General features: G+C 36.6%; 1 protein-coding gene across 1 annotated transcript; it reads right to left on the bottom strand.

The window, feature by feature from the left end:
• Positions 1–3,039: 3,039 nt before the first annotated feature.
• LOC133720642 (exocyst complex component SEC6) lies at positions 3,040–19,440 on the bottom strand. The gene is made up of 25 exons (XM_062147052.1): positions 19,161–19,440; positions 17,678–17,716; positions 17,438–17,526; positions 17,217–17,307; positions 16,603–16,692; positions 16,272–16,351; positions 15,755–15,847; positions 15,186–15,212; positions 14,578–14,685; positions 14,320–14,458; positions 14,177–14,221; positions 14,041–14,096; positions 12,604–12,712; positions 10,430–10,570; positions 10,158–10,337; positions 7,711–7,794; positions 7,530–7,616; positions 7,187–7,231; positions 6,804–6,882; positions 5,857–5,926; positions 4,430–4,517; positions 4,226–4,315; positions 3,928–4,044; positions 3,618–3,680; positions 3,040–3,439 (listed from the first exon to the last, which is right to left on the bottom strand). The coding sequence occupies exons 1-25, from the start codon at positions 19,287–19,289 to the stop codon at positions 3,308–3,310; spliced, it is 2,271 nt and encodes a 756-aa protein (XP_062003036.1). The 5' UTR covers positions 19,290–19,440; the 3' UTR covers positions 3,040–3,307.
• Between the last annotated feature and the right edge of the window lie 2,133 nt (positions 19,441–21,573).

The raw sequence follows: 21,573 nt of genomic DNA, 5'->3' as shown, positions 1-21,573 counted from the left end.
AGTTTGGCTAGCCGCACACCTCATGTTCTTCCTTATGATTTCATTTTACTATCGAGGCTAGGGTTTGGTTCAAATCACCTTCAATAAACCATGGTCTCGACCTAGTTTGATAGCATTCTTGAGTAGTAATACCCAAGTCCTTCGATCAATATCAAACCTTATGAAAGAGGGAAGAATATGAAATCAACATATCAACCTCTAACATCCCGAACATACACAAGCATACTACTAGCTAGAGTTATTCTCAAAAGACATAGCCTTGACATTATCAATTTCCAACGAATGGTATCAAATATATGGCTTTTGAAAATGTGTTCTCACGAGGAGAAACACAATATTTTGACAGGGGGACGGTGGTATGATGCAATGACATTGCTAATCATTTCTCTAATTCTTAAATTACATGCTTTCCTAATATAGCTAGGAAACTATTCTTGTGAGCTGTTCTCTAAACTAAGGTTTATATCGTTTATCAGGGTAGGTAGTGTAGTGTTAGTCCTTGTCAGCTGTCATCACTTATTTTTGTGAGCTGGGAGTAATATCTAGCTATTAGAGTGTAACACCCCAACCCCGCATTTATTTGAAAATAATTCAGATTCTTGAGTAGAGAAGACAACATTACACCCAAGAAACCAATTCGTTCAGAACTCAATTAAACTGACAAACAACTATACCAGGACATAGATCTTGACGAGAGAATCAAGTTTCTCACCTCATGCACAACCAACCGTCGCTAGAATTTGCAGAAGAACCGCCGAAATTTGCCGAAGAACACCCGGAATACCCGAATCTTTCGAGCTTTGATACTCCTTCCTCACCCATCGATTGAGCAAACCAAGACTGGAGGTTGAACCGCGGTGAGGAGAGGAGTCGAATGAGACTGGTGCGCCACCCCGTCGTGGCCGTACGGAGGATTTTCCGTTAGGTCCCTTTGCGGGTCGTCGAGATCACTGAAACAGGTCAGAAGCCTTGAAGCTTCTAGAGCTCTCTCTCCAGCATTGATATAATGATAGGATCTCAGCCTTTATATAGTTCTCCATTAATTGATTTTCAGCGACTATCATCAAGCGATGGTTAATTTCAACGAGGCATATTACACCGCGAAAATTTTCTTTTTTTCTTAATTAATTTTCCATAATTCTGAAACTTTGGAAAATCATAATAAATATCTCGAGTGTCTGAAAAATTTCCTAAAAACTCTTACAACTCATCACGTCGTGTGCTCTATTCTCGAGTCCAGAAGTGAAATCTCTAGAAAAATTTGAAAAAATATTTCCAAGCACTGAATAACCACCAAGATCGTAAAATAATTATTGAACAATTTCACCCTTATCCTTCCTCTATTTGTATGTCAAGAAAACTAACGAAACTCTTACTAATCTCTTCGTACTATTCATTTTTTTTTTCATTTTTTTAAATACATCGGGTATTACATATAGCAATTGCACTCATGCTATAATTGGGTAACCAATACCAATACGGTGATAAGGACAAGAAGATGAATGCACCCACTCTAATTGTTGGCCCCCACCTAGTCGACTAATTGGGCTCCACAAATATGTAGGTCTTCTGCTAATTTCTAGTTTTGTTATTACCAACGATCATTTAATTACAACTATTGAATCTTCCATTCGACGATAATAATTAAATGACAACAGTAACTTTTTTAACCCAAATTTGTAAAGTAAAAATCTTAAATTTGAAGTGTGAATACTGGATTGGCACGCATTGCATTTCCTTAGTACCTTGTGTAATTGGAGGCGGTCGTCAATTTTGGATAAATAGTGAATTGGCAGTTTCTAATTCACTAGGCAAATCAGCAATTGCCTTCGATACATGGGTGCATTTGCTCTTATGCATACAAGAATATTGACCAGAAGCATTGGATCCATTCTTGCTTTCAAAGGAGTATATGTATCAAATTTAGTGAATTTGGCACAATAAGGCTGACCAATATTTTCAATTGTATCAAATTCCCAAAGAAAAAGAAAGATTTCCATTGCTTCCATGCATTTAACTGAGAGGCAACGGATGCTTGGTATATTTTCTTCTTCTTCTTCTTTTGGTCAGAAATGCTTGGTATATATTCAGACCTGAGTTTACTATACTTGACTGGGGTTTGCTAATCTCTTAATGAGAGAATTTGGATCCCTTACCGAGGTTGATTATCAGGCTACTCAAGTCAAGATGAATAAACAAAGGACTGGAGGAATACAAAGCTCACTTTAGTAAATTATCCACAAGACTTGCTTGATCGCTTCTGCCATTTTTTGTTGGGGGATTGAAGGAAGACACATCAGGATGGATGTGAAGGCTGAAAAACCAAGGACTCTACGAAGTTTGTGAGCTTGCAGTGATCTATTGAGAGAGGTATGTCACGTGCCACCAGAAGTAGGAACACATAAAAGTTCAACCACAACATATGCAGCTAGAACTTTTACAGCTCTTCCTTGTGCAGTGCAACATATATAGGCCACCACAACGGATCACCAACACAAACTCCAGGAATTTGCAGACTTTCTCAAACTGAATATTAAGAAAAGAAGGCCATAAACCAATGTTTCATTTGTCATGCACAATTTAGACCTTGAGGGGAACACAAGCTTTACAGATTGAGGGCCATAAAGAATTGCCTCATGTTGAACACTAAGAACCACTGATCACCTTTAATGTGATTGATGAAGCTAACAGACCTGAAAGTATGCAGTTGCAGGGAAATCTCAATAAGAGAAGGGTGCACATGCTGATGGACTCTGGAGCTTCCCATAACTACAAACATCTTTCACTATTAAAAAGTTCAAGGCAGGATTTAAGTTGATGAGTCTAAAACCATTACAAGTAACTGTAGCTAGCGGTGCCAAGATGAAGACTAAAGGATTGGTGCAGGTGACTACGAATTTGCAACACTTTCAGTTTTCCACACACTCGATGGAAAGTGTGTTTACTAAGAACTGTGTGGCTTAAACATTGGAAGACAAATTATGAAACTTTGAGACAATGAACTGAAATTAAAGGTACAGGGCAAGGTAATGACAGAGCTTTTACAAATGGAAAGGCCAGGTGAATTAGTTCAGATTGAACTTATACACAAATAAATTAAATTATGCTTCCTGAAGAGAGAACAATGAATAACTCAAAGATATGATTTATTTTGGAGATAAAAAAGATATTGGGGAAAAGTAGTTAACTTTGCAGATAATAAAACAAAAAAGAATAATAAGAACTTTCCATGAAGAATGCAAAAACACATGATTGGCAGCGGTCTCCTAATACAAGCATAAGTATCAGTGTTCTGCTTCTAGTTGGACTAAGTTAGCTTTCGCCATATTGATGCCTTGGCAGACGATAAGCACTTAACTCTTGGAAATACAAACCCTGCTTTGGCAGGGGTTCCATTGACGAGAGAATTCTCATATATCTCTTTGCATTCTTGTACAACCTGTTCGGCATATAAAATATTGCAAACCTTAGTGGGTAATTATTCTACAGATTATCATGAATTAAATTTTCTGAGACATAGGAAATGAAACTTCCATTCACTTATAGTTGAGAGGAATTAAGTCTTTTGATGGACAAAGAGGGAGTGAAAATAAAGTCATCAGTTCAGTTGTGCATACCTCCTTGGCATCCTTTCGCGGTATGCCTTCTCGCAGTGCAACAAGCTTCTCCACAACCTCAGGCTGCAATAAAGTGAGATCAAGAGGAGTCAGACTACCTTGGACCAAAATCAAAGAGAAAATACAGATTTATCATATGTTGATTTCCTTGACATCCACTACAGCAAAATACTGGAATAAAACATAAAACTCAATGTTGTCTGATTTAGCTAGTCGACATACATTTATTTGCAGTTGAAAGCTAAGCTATACTTGAAATTTAAGCTGAACCAGAACCATTTCAGCAGAGGATATAGTTTTTAATATTTACCGGACAATCAGGTTGATGTTCGAGAATATTTGTGTAAATCAGTGTGAATGTATCCAGGCTCTCTGCTGAAGCAAGTTCTCTCAAATCACTCAGTATGCTGACTCTGTTTTCTACTTTCTGCAGCCAATAGGATGTGAAAGCATTAAGAACAACAGACCCGAATAAATGGAAAAATACAATCTCATAAAATAAAAATTACAGGATTGCAATATTATTGACAAAATGTAAAAAAAAAAAAATAATAATAATAATTAAATTAAATTAAAATTAAAATTAATAAAAAAGGATCAGAACTTACAGAAACACTTAAATACTCCCTAAAAAAGTCCATGAGAACCTCTTCATCTAGTCTCATCCTTTCAATGGTCTCTTCCTTTATGTAGTTTTTCTGCAAAAAGAAGCATCGATAATACAATAAAGGAACAGAATATTGGATGGAGAAATCATTCTAAAAGATGTCCAAAGCCAATTTTTTAAGGCAGTTATCCGTCAGAAATAAAACCTGTGAGAGAAGATGATCAACATAAACAACCACAGTTTCCTCCAGACAAGCCTCAACAAATCTCCTAAATGATCTTTCTTCAATGTACCTTAAATACAGAGCAGTACAACCAAGAACGGCATTAGTCTTTCACTTTAGGGTAGACATATGATAATAACAGAACTGTAACTATATTAAAGCAAACTTATTTCTGACAGTAATTGGGAGTTGAAAGAGAAATGTGTAAGTGGAGAACCCATACATAAACCACAGCTGTGCATAAACTTCGTTTGGGTGCTATTTTGGTAATTACCAGACCACATGGTAGCACACCATGGGCCTGACAGATCTTACAAATCCTCCTTGGTTAATTCTCTATCTAAGCACTAGTCTCGTTTGTAACACAGATTTTGAAGTTAATTTGACATTAAGAAAAGAAATAAGAGATTCTATTTGAAGGGTGTTTGACACACATCTATGTCTTTATCACATCAGCTCCCTACATCAAGATCTTTCTACTAACCCCTTAATTCAAGTTTTTAACCGATTTATGAATGCATGTCAAACTATATGGACAACTAATTCTCATATGCAAAAGAAACAAACAAACAAGAAGTCCAAAAAAAAAAAAACACAAAGTTCAAACAAAGGTCTTGTCAATCATGAATTACTAAAGGTACGTTTGGCCAAATTTCATTTTCGGTGAATTTTCTACATTGGTTAAAGATGTGGCGAGGGAGGAGAAAGAAAATATAGGATGGCACATTAAATTATAACTAAAAATATAAACTTCACACTAGATTCTGCTTTCATTCATCCCTCCTCCCTCCAGCATTCTGCTTTCATTTATCCCTCCTCCCTCCAGCCTTTTTTCTATATATTTCCCTCTATCTCTAAGTAAAACCAAAATTGAAAGTATTACCAAACGGACCCCATGTTTTCTAAACCAAAAAGGAAAATGCAGGAGTTTGAGTTCTCATTTAGCATCAGAAAAAAGTGAAAAGGATCCTCTGATCAATCCAAAGATCGTTTTGATTCCATAAGTAATGAGGATTCAAAATATCACACATTGATGAATCAAAGAGAGATTCAATGACAAAAAGAAAGACCAATTCTTCAGGATCCTCATTTTTTCAAGCAGAACCAACAGAGATATAGTTGGACCGAAAATGCCTTTCTGGACATTCCTCTATATTCCAGCCATTCAGGAAACATGAAGCATCTGCTTCTGGAAGAAATCAAAGAATTTATTGGGAATCATATACGACCCTTTGTTCTTTTCTCTGACCAATGGTCAGAAATTCGATCCAAATCTTAATTTTTCTCAGTTCATGTCTTCTCATTTACTTTAATCAAAACAATCTCTGGATTGATCAGAGAATCCTTTTTCAGTTCACTGAAAAGCATAAACAATGTTTTACTACGTCTGAAATAAATAAAAAACTTACATCTTTACATCTGTAAAATAATCACCAAACGTTGCAACAAGATACTCAGTAACCTGTCCCTCGCACCACTCTGAAAATGAAGGAGAAAAAAGTTAAAGCAGAGAATCTTATATACCACATAATGTAAATAGTACACCTAGATACAGTGGGAAACTTCAATAAAGGTTGGCATACCAAGAAATCAGCTAATGCTTTCATAAAAGACTTCTTTTCTGGCAAAGAGCATGAAAGAGCACGCATAATTTACTTAATAATCAATCTTCCGCTGATCTGTAACTAATTTTCTTACAAATAAAATCAGTTACAAATTCAGTGAAGATATTAGCAACTGATAAATATGTCTCCCCCATGAACTTTTTACATTCCTGAGCTAATTTCTAAGCATAATAGTGCCATTTTTTCTGTAACAATACACTAAACAAATAATTTCACTTTGTGTTAAATGCACCAGTCTCTTGGAACAAGCTTGGTCAGCGGCATTTTTTTGCTTTAGACATTTATTTGCTGCAGAAAACAAGAGAGAGATGTGCTTCTTTTATTTATTTATTTTTTAATTTTTTTTTTTTTTTTTGAAGGCGTTATCCAATTAGAAGATGAGAGAGAGCGTGGTGTTGAGAAAAACTCGCTTCACCTGTTTTGCCAATTTTCTATCAAACTGTCTTATTATAGTGGTTTGCTTTTAACCAAGGGGGTTCTGTGGGTTTAAAACTTTAACCACAACTTCGCTTCTGCCTTAGCATATAGATTGACAGTTTTATCACCAGACTGGTCACTCCAAACAAGAAGAAAAAAAAAGTAATTAAGTAAATAAAGAGCATGTGTACACAGACACGAGCAATTTGTGGGGGGGAGGGGAGGGAGGGAGGGACAGACAGACAGACAGACAGAGGAAATAATATAGATAAATCGATAAAATTACCATTACAACAGCAAGTAAATTACCTTACCCTTCTGATAGAGCTTCACAAGTAAATCCTGCACTCCGGGATCTTCAAAAATAACACTGACGGTTTGATGCACAGCTTCCTATCATCAAAGAGGTATTTAAACATTCATCACATATGTCAACACACCGCTAGCTATCAATACATACATCTAACAACATTACATATTTGCTCTGAGTGACTGCACTAAAAAGAATATACAACATTTATGTTTTATCAAGCCATCAAATATGCCAATAGAAACTATGGATTTTAATGAGAGATGGCACTTTATCTTGATAAATATCATAATCCACACAATACTGTAGCAGAAGATGTGTAGAACATATGAATACAAATATACAAGACTGTGCACCCAGAAAGCACATTTTCATCCTTCCAATTACCTTTGCAACCTCTAGGAAACCTTTGCATGTATCTTCAAAGTTAACCTGTGGATATAGAAAGAAAAAATTTAGCTTATTCATTATGATCTCCAAACAGCCCTCTGAGGCTTCTTCTTTTTTCTTTTTTTTTTTTCATGAAATCTTCGAATCAATTTAACCATATCAAGTAGAAGCCAATTAATAAACTAATTAACTGAAACTTAACAAGAACAAACTCGGGAGATTAGTTAAGGATCCTAAAGAAACACACTGGAGTCCTAGACACTATAAATTCCAAACAGAATAATTGAAAACAAAGAAACAGAAGGGAAAACAAAAAGAACCAAGCTGGAATTGGCATAACCTGCTCAGCATAGTTTTGGGGAAGAGCTTCCAAAGTGCTATTACTCAGCTCCATTGCAAGATCATAGCAGCGTAGATTGTTGTTAATCTGCAACCAATATGAAACCAAAACCCATACTTAATTACTTCGCATCCAATCATCAATACACAGATAGAGGCTAGTGTGTAAAAGATGCACTAACCATCGCACATAAAGGTTCCAAACCAACTTCTGAAGCAGGTTCCTCAAGTCTCTTCCTTTCAGCAGCTTGAAAATCAATCATTACCTGATTAATGACATAAGTCAAATAATGCTGGCCAATATTTTCTCTGGTACCAATTGATACATATAGAAACACACACAGAGGAGAAGAAAAGAGAATAGCAAAGAAGAAGAGAAGACTAAAGCAAAAGAAAAAAAAAAAAAGTAACAGCAAGTATGTAAGAACAGCATATTTGTGTGTGAATACCTATGAATACAAAAAACAAAAAGATAAAAATTCTAGGGTCCTTGACCCAAAGCACCAAAATGAGGAAAAATTATCCCACTTACCCCAGCAAATGATTTTTATTCTCACTAACACAATTTAAAGTGAAATGACAGATATACCCTCAGCCTAATTACTAAACTACAATACTGCCATGGTATTCTCTCTCTCCAGTCACAAATCACGATGCACAACTCTCTTCTCTTCACACTCCCCCATAGCCATCTCCACTAACAGAGCCACTGCGCTGAGTCCACTACGAAAATGGACTCGTCATCTTCATCTTCTTCCACTCATCAACCTCTGCTCTGAACCTAGCCATGGCCGCCTTAGTCGGCGCCTCCCTTATGGCCGTCTCCGCCTTCTACATCCACAAACGCAGCGTCGACCAAGTCATCGACCGCCTCATCGAGATCCACCGCAAGCCGCCGTCTCGCGTCCTCTCCGAAGACGACGACGACAACGAAGATTACATCGAAGAAGACGAGCAAAAGCTGCAGCAGCACCGAGGGGTTGGCTCTGACCGCGACACTGTGATCGATCGGAAAACGACGTCGTCCAGGTCCTTGGATGAGAAATCGATTCACGGCGGCCGGAAAGTCCATCAGTTGCAGCAGCTGCCATGCTTGACCTTCTCGCTTCTCTCCCGATTCTCTCCATCACCTTCATATTTCTGCTCTGTTTTTAATAGTTTTATAGTCATAAGAATACCATTTCATGCATAGAGAAACGTATTAAATCATTCTATTTCTCTATGCTATTAGAGTTTTATACTTGGATTCGATGTCTATGGTTTTAAAACTGGAATTGTTAAGCCGTTAATTAATAGATTAGTTTTTGTATTCTTTTGGACAAGAATTGGGAGGCGATCACTGATCATGTAGCCATTATTTTATTGCAGGAAGAAGGTGCAGATCAATGCAAACACTAGAATAATCTTAAGATAGAAAGAAAGATATAATAAAGTAAGCACATTTCTGGTCCTATTCTGGATCTGAAATGATTCTGTTGGTTTTGTTTATCATATTATTAGTATCTGGGTGCTCAAATTATTATTATTTTTTGGTAAAATTTAGGCAGAAAGCTGGGAAGGAAAGAAAAAGGTAAAATTGGGGGGGGGGGGGAATAGACCTTTATTGCCGTCTATTGGGGGGTAATAGGCGTCTATTGGGGGGCAATAGACGTTTTGAATTGATGTAATCTCCTCGTTTTTTTTATTTAATCAAAGTTTTATTTGTGTAGTTTTAGGAAGATTAATTACCATTTTGGTAATCTAAACGTCTATTGGGGGGCAATAGACGTCTACTGGAGGGCAATACATGGCTGATAGTCGTCTATTGGAGGGCAATACATGGCTGATAGTCGTCTATTGGGGGCCGATAGACGTCTATTGGGGGGCAATAGACGTCTATTGGGGGGCAATAGACGTCTATTGCCCCTCTATTAGGGGGCAATAGATGTCTATTGGGGGCAAAAAAACTTTCCGGTGAGATTTTCAGCAAATTCCGGTGGGCGGCAGCCGGTGACCGGAATCTGGCGACCGGTGACCGGATTCCGACGAAAGTTGGCCGGATTCCGGCGAAAGTTGACCGGATTCCGGCGATCGGTGACCGGATTCCGGCGACCGGTGACGGGCTCCGGCGAAGTCTCCTATGGTTTCTCTCTCTTCCATTTTCTCTATCTCTCTCTCTAAGTAACAAAGAGGTGGGGGGTAAAATGGTATTAAAAAAAAATTAAAAACAAAAAAAAAATCTTAATGGGGTATTAGGGAAGACTCCCTTAGAGTGTATTGGGTAAGAGAGAATTAAAAAAACTTAATGGGGTAAGTGGGAAAAAAATCCTTAGAAATGGGGTAAATGGACAAAACCCCAAAATTCTAAGATGAGCATATTGACATGTAAAACAGGCCTATATAAATGCTGTACCAGTTCTTCATGGCACAACCGTGAACTTGTAATGCATTTATCAAAGGAACTGATAGCTTCATTATACTATTAACCTCATGTTCCAGAGGAGTTAAAAAGAATTAATTTCTTCTAATAAATGCTATTAAGTGCACTTTATCCTAAAAAATTGTTCTAGCGAACATGTCAATATAGAAGATAAATCCCACTATAGTGATACTTAAGCATTTATTTCTACGAAAGTCATAACCAAAAGACCTGGATAATTGCTAAAGCAATTCTGTAAAGCATGAGCTCGGTGCTATTATCGCGAACAATTTGCACTTGCTCTCCAAGGATCCTGAATAAATCAACAGCAGCTGGCGTATATAGCTTCCCATCTTCTGTTTTCTTCGGTGGCTGTACCTTATCAGCCTCCAAGATATTCAAGTACCATTTCTTGAAAATACAATTTGCAAAAGAAGATGTCAATATTTTTCCCAAATAAATAAAATAAAAGTGCAATAAGATTGTAGGTAGAATATTGTTACCCTTGTCGTAGCTTGCATTCTCTCCACATAGGAATTCATAAGGGGATCCATGGAACCACTCTCAGAACATACTTGAGCAAGAGATTCATCAACACCAAGCCCAATCATATTTTCTTGGTATTCAACTACCCAACCAGTTACCTAATTGCAAACAAGAAGAAGGAAGTCAGGACAATAAACTGAAACTAGGAAATTAAAACTGTAAGATGAAGCTCCATTACAAGGACAGTTAGAAGCAAAAGATACTTCAGAAGGTGATTATGAAATCAAACCAAACCAAACTTCAAGAAAAGGTAACATAAAATAGTACATGAAACCTGCTGAAAACAAAAGTATATTTGGTTAATCGAATTCCATCTTTAGGATATTTGGTTTCCTATTTAGGGCTGTAATCTAATAACCTGTATTAAAAGAAATAAAGAAATAAAAAAAAATTGTATTTGGTTTCTTTTGTAATTAGAGTTGCATTATTTAGATCAGGATTGATTAGTGAATCTAAGAATAATTATTGTCCACTGCTGATATGTCAGTCCCCTCATCTAGGAGAGAAATCTGAGATATTTGTAGTTACTCTCAGTGATTAGGAAAAAATAAATAAAAAACATGATCACCAATGCAGAAACTTTTATCCATATCCCCCATAAGATTTTAGCTTTCTTCCGGCTCCCTTACACTTTAATGCGTTTCACACACCAAAGCAAAAGAACATCTAGGGACTACACATCCGAGAACAATCTGAGCCAAAGATTTAGCGCCTTTGGATGGTATATGCAATCACATTTTGTTTCCAACCATACGCATCAGTCCTCCAGTGTGACACAATTCAAGCTAAAATCTTAACAATTGCAGGCACTTTTGCACATTTTACATATGGCCAGATGATTGAAAAAAAAAAAAAGGAGAGAGGGATAGAGTGGGTATCTGTATTATTGTTTATCACTTGAATACCAACCATAAGTCCATAACCACTATGAGCAAACTCCCCCAAATACCAGTTTCTACTTCTTGCATCTGCCCTAGTCAGAAATAATTGCACCCTTTCCAACACTGAAAACTCCCTGACTTCAAGCCCATTCAAATATATATATATATATATATATATATATAGAGAGAGAGAGAGAGAGAGTTTAGCAGTCAAATATCTGCAAGCAGACACTGCTGTTTAAACAGCCAATGGCAGGGCTACAGGCTACTTTTTGTCCCGTTTCATTGAAAGATTGAGGACTTTAGTGGAGAAGCCATCTATTTAGTTTATACTCTCAGATTTTGCTAGGGACCACTGTCCAAACAACAGAAATGTCCGCAGTTCAGAGAGCCATTTACGAAGCACTGCTGTTTTGAGGCTGAAAGTGTTGACGGGGTTACCACGTTGATGAGGCAGGTCAAAATGTGTAGTTTTAAGATATTTTAAAGTGTAATTGTTATGACGCACATGAAGACGTGATGTTTTGGAGAAACACAGTGCCATCCAGTTGGTAAGTACGTGATGCTAACATCCTTGAGAGGTGTCGCATCAAGTTGATAACACGTTGTCAATTTAATGTTAAGGACAGTACTATATCAAATATCATGGTGGCTCATGTGACTTTCTCTGCACTAGCAAAGCAAATGGTTTTTTAATTTCTTGATCTCCAGCTTTCATGGGAGGTTGGGAGGTTGGGAGATTAAAAATTCAAAAGTAAACTGTAATCAGGATTTGAGTTAGAAGTGGTTTCTAATTTGTTTAAAGGTGTGACCTGATTTTTTTATTGTGATTAAGGATGTATACTATTGAAGTCTAAACCCTAATAAAAAAAAGGATCGCTTTTTGTTGATAAATCATAAAAAGCATAAAACAACATGGAGTCCACAGAAAAAATAGGCTAAAGTAGTAGCAACAGAAAAGTAAGATCAACTGCACCAAACAATTGGACAAGAGCAAGATTTGTTGGAAAAGATAATATGATTGAGCAGCATTCAACTTTGGGTAGAAATGTTTCTACAACAATAGTGCAGAATATAAATAATGGCTATGCTAATAAGTCATCAGTCAGCTAGCTATTGTTTATATTTAGTATAACAGACAGGGATGCTAACCCAAAGAAAAAAAAATGAAGAATGATGTTTCTCAAAGAACGCAAAATTGTTTGAGTGTGAAATGCAAGTTTGAAACAAATAAGAAATCAGAAAAGTACCTTTAAGATCTCTATGTTCGTCATTTCATTTGCCCTGTCACTGAGTAATCTAAGCATTTGAACAAATCTCTCGGTATACAGATTGACCATGAGTTGGAATATTTCATATCTGCCAAAATAAAATTTTCCATCAAATGGAAAGTATGTTTATTTAAAAGAGTTGGTCTAAACTAAATATTCTCCAATATAATCTTGAGTATGTGCAGATGTGTCATGCATGCACACACTTTCCAGAATGCTCTACAGTCTAGACCCATCGGAGCAAATATGTAAGCTTGATACAGTGTTGACTTATTCCCTGCTAGCCTAAGCCTCTCATTCCTATTGATTTTTTATACTTTTCTATTCCCACCCCACATCCCATGATACGAGTGACATTTCAACCCATGAACTCCATGGTGTTGATTAGACTATATAACCAAGAGGCCATAGCTAATTGTGTGTAAAATAAGACTATATATCTGGTTTCTGTTGTCTCTGCAAGCAAGATGTCACTGCAGGTGAGGTGGTTGTTACGTGTACTAGTTAACATACACTATTGGGTTAGTACAGTAGTAGTCTAACATAGATGCACTATGACAATAAACTAGTTCATGCAGCAAAAGAAAGTTAACTTTATAATGATTGCAGACCTAGATAGCAAAAGAAACATGTATGGCATACTGGCTTCATAACAAGTATAATTGCTCCTCTAGTCTTTTGTTTCCTTTTGAAAGTTACATAAGCTAAGCAATACATGACCTAAAAATTCTTTACAGACAGCCATTGAGCTACTTGTATATGAGTAGAACAAAATGTTCAAGACAACAAACTATAGAACTTTCCTTTTCATTTCCCCAATGTCTGTACACCTCTTATTCCTAACTGGTAACTTACTTAAAATATTAGTGGAGAAGAAGATTTCTTTCATCAAAATTTACAGTCTAGGCAATATATTAACATTCTTTCTTTTAGCAATGAGCTTGAGCAGAAATCAAGGTGCTGTGCAAGAAATAGCAAATTCGCCATTCCATTCTTACACCACTAATTAATGATTTTTTTGGTTAATATTACAGTCAAAAAAAAAAAAAAAGGCAATACCATACAGCCTCTCTCCACCTCTCATAACAGAGTAAAATAAAATTTTGAAAGCTACGACTCTTCTTAGCAACACTATCCTACTGTTACTACTACCAAACAATGGAAATTCTCACCGACATCGAAATAAAAAAACATGTAGAAATTACCAAGGGGTAGACATAGATGGCAAAAAGGATATTAACCTAGTCTTTTTATCTCAATCATAAAGCTCGGTGTTAATTGATTCTAATAACAATCACTCTGTCCTAGAGCAGTCAGAGCCTTTCAGCATTAACAGTGGGAAGTTTACACCTAAAATAAGATGACAAACAGATGTTTGGCTCAAACATTATAAACCAAAGGAAAATAGAAGCAAACCTGGGGGGGAAACAAGGGGCTACATGGTCGTATATATCTCCAAGCTCTTCTCCAATCTGATATATCAAAAAAGGTATATTTCATCCTTGATTCCAAGCTTATAGCATAATCAAGCTTAATAGTCAACTGTACATACCGCTCGAGCTTCCTCTAGTGCTGCTTTAAGATCCTCATAACAAAGCTGCACCATAAATTAGAGTAAGAAATAAGATAAGGTACACATGACATAATATTTCTCTTTTATCATTCTTAGAAAAACTGTATTTATTTTCAATGTACCTCTGTCAGTAGCTTGTTGAATCGTCCTTCAACAGTCTTCCTAATTTGCTCATAGCATTTGTCCTTGTAGCCTTTGCCTTGTACATTCAGTTTCTGCTGCGTCAGATTTCTCGAAGAAGCTATTGCTGTGGTAGTTTTTCTGCATGCCAACATTAAAGTTGACGTAAATAAGATGTATTCAGGTGTAATATAGTTTGATGATGCATACATGATAAATTGTTATGGTAATGAAACTGATAGTCACGTCTAGAGAGTTACTTGGAAGTTCTACGAGGATTGGCAATTGATGCCATGGCACCGCCTCCCTCAGCCTCAGCTGCTTCTTCAGCAAGTTGATAGTCAAGGATTTCTTGCATTTCAACAACCCTAAATGGCAAAAACATGACAACCAAAAAAAAGGGTCATGAACCCACAAACCAGAATATGAATAACTAAAATGGGAATTTTTGTAGTCTTAAAGGAAAATAAGTACATGGATACAAATGCAAAAGTAACATCTAGTAACAATTTTGTCAGCTTTTTGGCACCCAGTTTTGGTAGAATAACAACTACAGCCTTTCTCATATTCTGTTGGACAGGAGGGGAGCTGTAGTCAAAGCATATTGACATTAGGGTGTTTGGTCTGAAGCTAGCTAATTACATCTGGTGTGATTTTCTGGTATTTTTCTGTTATTCTTGTTGTGGACCTCATATCTACTTCTTGTATTATTCATTCTTCTCAATAATTGTTGTTTCTTTTTCAAAAAAATAATAATAATAATAACACTAATAAATAAAGCTGCCTGGAAGGCTAGTAAAAGGTACACACATCTCATCAAATAACAAGACAACTGAAGAAAAAGATTCCAAGTTTCTGAGAAACATACCTCAAAGCACGCACCAGAGTTTGCGGGCTGCAACGTAGAAATTGTTAAATGAGTAATTGAAGGAACGAAACACATTCAATAGCCAATATATTTGTAAGCGGCATAAAGATCATACACAAATCTTATATCAATAAGGGAAGAAAGCTTTCTTGCCGTTTGGCACCAAAACAATGAAATATCATCAAATTGATTGACCAAATTTAAATAACCATTTATCTGACATGATATCTGTAAAGCATATAAACGAGCTAGCCACTTAGTTTTCTTACAGACTGGCTAGCTCATCTACAGATCAAAAGAATCTTCTTTTACAAGTGGACTGTCACACGATACCACAGTATTTACCCATTCCATGAGGACCCATTAGTCTTTTGTTGGTTGTATTTTTTTGCACAGGGTCGAGGGTAGATGCAGAATGAGAGGAAGAAGGCAATTTGAGGCATTAGAAAGCAAGAGCATATCCAAGCCATGTGGTTGCGAATAACTATTCAAACTTGGAATGCATAAAGAAAACAACCTGAAGCTGTAACCGCACAACTAAACTACTATCCAAAATACATAGACAATACCTTTCTTTGGAAAGTTTATAGAAGTTGGAAATGTGGCTCCATAATGTCTTCTCAAATGTCTCCCAGGTCTTATCAACATCTTCAAAATATTCTCTAAAATACACCAAATTAAAAATGAAAGATATGTCATTACAACTCAAACCACAAATTGTGCCTGGCAATATCAAATAAAGAAAGTAATTAGGCAGGAAAGTAAAATGTCATAGTTATTATCTTATTAACCATCACTCAAGACCAAAATTAGATTTTTAGACTCGTATGTATGTCGTATCCATTCCAATCTTCAGGGAAAAATAAATAAAAACTTAGGTTAATGGGGTCAAATTGGCCCTAGCAAAATTAGACCTGCCTAGACGTAGCATCAAAATTTTATGTTTGTCAATGAGATTTAGCTTCTGCAAAGACTAATTGACCTTATCCTATTGTTTCATTTCTAAGGGTTAGAAAACCGTACAACCTCAAAACAGAATTGTAGGAAGTAAAAATTCCTCAATGAATTTAAGACAAAGACATATACCTTAGCCTGCCAACCTCTTCCTTGTGAGATCCTGCAGCTGCTAATGCAAACCTCCGCTTTCCATCAAGAGCTGTTAACCTCTATTAACAAATTAAGGATGAAAATTTGGAAAATGAAATTAGAAAGTAATAATAATAATAACACTAATAATAATAATAATAAAACAAAACAAATGGAGCATAAGATGTAGTTTGATATCTAAATTTTTCAGAGCAGTATTAGAAAAAACATAAGGCTATTGACGACAAGAAAAAAGAAAATAACACAAAACTATCAGATATCGGCAAAGGGGGAAAAAAAGAGCAATTAGTAACTTCAACACTAGTTTTACCTCATATGTATTAATGAGTTCTTTATCATCACTTAAAGATGCCCGAGCCTCAGAGGCTTCAACAGAGATTGACATCATACCCTCAACATCCTATCAAAGAGCAACATATTAGCTGGTAAACCATACAACAAAGCATTATCTCACCAATAAAGAGGTCCCACAACTTCACACATCTCAGTTTACACCTTATTTTAAAAGCATTTTTCAACAAAATCACCATCAATGAACCTTCACCTTCTGGTACAAGGGTTTCTAGTGGACTTTGAAAGTTAATGTCAAGTCAAGAATGCCAAAATTTGGACATCAACGTTTCATTTGTTTATATCTGGATCCTCATAGAAAATAACTTATTAATAGTAGATAACAACATATACCTGGAAAATTCTGAGAAAATGTTTTATTGACTCAGAGATTTTCAACTCTGGTCAGGCTTTCCCAGTCAAACAGTTTTAAGAAGAAATGTAAAGTGATGCAGCCTTTGATACAACAAATGAGAGATAAAGCAACATGACAGGGAAGTAATAAAGTCCTTAGGTGTTGTATACATTACAGGTCCACACACACAGAAAGGTTGCGACTAAGAAAATTGTAAACATAAGAAAAAATTCACCAACCTTTAAGGTTGTATTCAAGTTATTTCTTGCATTGCTGAGAAGCTTTATCTGATCATGGTTTTCAATCAAAGTTTGGCATTCTTGACACAGCCTGATGCACAAAGCAACCACATAAACCATCAGGAACAGATTAGTGCCGCGCAACGGCTTATACATAGCATCTAAACTACAGCAACAATCTCCTTAAACCATAAAGCCTTTAGAATTTTCCATGAGCATACTTTTCAATAGAAACAAAGTTTTCACGGAGTTGGTTTATTGATTTTTGAGATAAGGACAGTGATTCCAGCCCAGCTTGTGCTTGTTCTACCTGCAGCAAACCACTTTCTTGTAAGACAGATGAGATACTAGTTAAAGTGCTAAGCATTATGAACTCTTATATACATTTATGAGTCTGCACAATGCGTACATACAACTCTCCATCATGAATGGAAAATTTGGACTACAGTTTTTGCATGTACCTGCTCGGCAACCATTGTACTAAGTTGTGCATCATTTGCCTGACAATATAGAAAACAGCAACTTTCAGAAGGCCACTTCATTCTAAAGCAATTCCAACATTACAAAAGGTAATGCCACTTATCAATGAACATATGTGTGTCAAGATCAGAATATCACATGTGGAAACAAAACCAAAGCCTACAGCAGCACCGACGAGGCGACGACCCACCCAGATGCAAACATAAATTAACTTAAACCTTGAAGCAGAATACACTCTAGTCCATATTTTATGCATCAACTGCTCAATCAATTTTAACTTTCTTTCATTCAACTACACATGTTAGAAAAATTAGTATAACGCTTTAATATTCCAAGTAAATTTCATTGCATTCTTGGCATTCCCCCACATATGCAGCATAAATATTGGATGAGCTTGTGTTCATAAACTACAGTATCATTCCCCTACTTAAGGACCACAATTTCTATGCTTCCTACTAAGGACACAGTGAATACTGCAGTTTTCTTGCAGCTGAAACCATCTTAAGCTACTTTAAAAACATTAGTCACAGATATTCTAAATCACTTGTTACCCAAGCCCAATTTGAAACCAATATTCTTCTTTTCCTCCTTGAACACATTGTAAATCTAGCAATCCATTATGGATCAAAACCAAGCACCAACATATCCTTAAGGAAACGGAAGTGTCAAGGGCAACATAAATATTATCCAAGTTTCAGTTGGTACAATCTGTTTTATCCACTAACCCCACAAAATGTCAAGCTCCCCCCTAACATCTGCAGTAAGTTGGAGAAAACTTGGGAAAACTTGTTACTGGGTTCTACTCCCTTGAATTATTATTTTCTTTTTTAATCAAAAGTTTAGACAACTGGGGACAAACTTTCATAGAGGAAAAAAAAAAAAAAGATCAAAGTACAAAGGACAAGAAGTCCTCAGAGCTGAAAAAAAAAAAATCAAAACAAGACACTACCGCTTTCCAAATTAGTAACGAGGCTGGAAGGTTTTAATAGTTTATCAAAGGATGCCTCCTTTGCTAATTGTTGTAGTACCTGGAACCAGGTAGTTTATTGCCTTTTCTCAAAAGCAAGCACTTACTTTTCGACGGACCATTACACTAAGCTGGTAAAGTTAAATGAATGTTCAGTTCCTTCGAATCAGTTACATGTTAAGGTCAATGATTTTGTAACTGGCCAGCAAGTAATGGAAATCAAATCAATTACATGTTAAGCCATCTTACTGCTCTCCCCCTCCATAACCTTTTTCTAACAAAACAAGTGGTTTCATTGCCAAAAAAAAAAAAAAAAAAACCTAAACAGTGCCATGGAATCAGTTAGAATTGATCAGGAAACTAATGATTTTCTATATACCCATGGATTTAGAAGAAATGGCAAGCATGAGCGTGTTGAACCTGGTTGTGATTGATGATAATAACAAATTGAGAGTATGCGTAAAAACGAAAGGTAGAGAGGTGAAGAGATAGAAGACCTGTTGGCGAGCAATGTAATCGGCCTTGATGGAAGAAATAGACTGAAGGAGCTCCGGCAGAGGCAACAGCTTCGCCACCTCGCGAACCGCTGCTTCCTTCGCTTCCACACCTAGATCCTCAACCATCATCTTCTTCCACTACACCACGTCTGATTCAGATTTCAATTCCAGATTGGATCCGAGATCACGGATTTGGCGAATTTCTTGATTTCTTCTTCGTTTTCTTCTTTCACTCTACCTTGCCTTTGCACCAAGTCGGAAATAGTTTTTTTTTTTTTTTTTTCCTAATCAGCTTTTTATATTTTTCATTTTTGGAAAATTCCCTGTAAGTCCATTTACTGGATTGACATTTCTCAGTAAGTATTTCTTTGTCACGAAAAAGATTATTTTGGCCTTCTCTTTTGAATAAGTTTCATCCACGTCCCAAATTATTGCTGTTTGACTTCTTGCCTCTTTGAAATTTTACTGGGATTGCTGGGCTGTGGTCACAAGTGCTTTTAGTTTTGATACGGTTAATCGTGTTTTCAGTTTTGATAATATTGAGTGTTTGATAAACTGTTTCTTTAAGATGGTGTGAGAATAAAAAACAGTTTCCAATTGCTTGGTAAACTGTATGTTATGTTAAAAGTGTTATGGCTTTGTTTAATTACCAAAAAGTTACCAAAAAGGATATGAATACAGAAATTCATAAAAAATAGTATCCATATTTTCTCTGATGCAACCAACTCAAATTGAAACATGTCTTATGTACAGTTTGCCCAACATGTAAAAAAAAATATGTCCTTTATTCAAAAAAAAAATGTCCTTAATGCTTAATTTTTAACCCATCTTCATTGAATATATGGGACAAATTCTTACGCAACTAACATAAATAGTAAAAAAAAAAAAATCTGAAAGTAATTGAGATCAGAGAAGAGGTGTAGAGCTGTTGGAGCCATATTCCTTGCTCCTGCAAAATCATTAATCTACATATTTTCTTCTGACAGCTGCATTTCCTTAATTGTCTCCTCTTTATTATTGTACATACTGATAGATATTTCACCACTAAGGTTTGACACTATCAGCTGGGGCCTGTAGGAAAACCCAAGCACCATACCATGGGTCGGGTTCACAACCCACCATGATGGTGCTCATCAGAGGCAACACCTCGGACGCCAAGAGCCCCGAACTTGGCCAGCACAATCCATCTAATTACACACCAGAAAGCTTATATGACTGCAAAGGGACAAGTCGCGTCCCACATCGAAGAAATGGGAAACTCCTTTCCCATGCTTGAGTATAAAAGATCAACACAACCATCATTTTGAGAGTAATAACTCCTTTCCTTTTACTATTACTTCATTCATTTATATATTAAGAACCTCACTCTAGCATCAGATAGGTACAAAAAGTCTGGTACGGTTAATTCCTCTAACGTTGTGTTATTAGTACAGGATTCAGGGGTTGGATCGGTACCCCCAGCGATATAGCATTCTGCGTGAGGTACCCGAAGAAATCCACCAGAAACAGTTACAGTCTATGGATGATTTCGCACTAAATCTCTTTGTTGCCTTCTCAGTTATCCGAAATATTCACTCTGCATAAATAAAACCAAGCAAGTCAAATTTCTCCCACGGCTGTGTCACGCCCCTGATTTTTAACACAAATAAAAATCGATATATAATCCCATAATTATACATGCGTGATGGTTCAACCATCAATCCACAATACCTGGAAACTTTTCCCTTTAACCCAAGTACATATTGATGCTCTGAAACCCACTATGTCAATATTGACCCGCTCCACAGAGTCATATATTACATAAGCTTACGAATTAAATTGTCATCACAAAATAAAACGTAAATGCTCCTTAGAGCTTACTACATAACGAAAGTCATACAATGGAAAAGCCAACAAAATTTGCTTCCTACCAGTTCTGCTGCCAACAAGCTACCTCAGCTTCAGCCACGATTACCCTGACCTACAGGATTAACCCCTACACCATTGAATAGTGCACCGGGTTGCCACACAACAAACCCGGCAAGCTTATGAAAGCTCGTATGAGTAACTCATGAACATCAATCAACAACTCACACAAATCAACTTAAGGAAACAATGCAACCATGATTCTTTCTAACATTTCATGTCCGTTCCACCGAAGGGACAACGTAAGCCACCGCTGTGACAATGTTCTATTTGCTAACTTAACCATCAATAAGCAAATCAAGTCTCATCTAGACAATAAAAGAAAGAATACTTTCGGAACTCTCTTTTAAACTACATACTTATGAGTCTCCAGCAACCTCGACCATTACCCCCATAAGCTATAATGGCAGATAGACTAGAGCTCTAACTGATCGTAACCACTCGCCCAGCCAAAGGCGTGATTCCCGATTCCTTGCCTTGGTCACCATCTGCGACCTGTCACCATCTG

The sequence above is a fragment of the Rosa rugosa genome, chromosome 7 (assembly GCF_958449725.1).
Source record: "Rosa rugosa chromosome 7, drRosRugo1.1, whole genome shotgun sequence".
Lineage (NCBI taxonomy): Eukaryota > Viridiplantae > Streptophyta > Magnoliopsida > Rosales > Rosaceae > Rosa > Rosa rugosa.
This window is presented reverse-complemented; position numbering and strand designations above follow the sequence as displayed.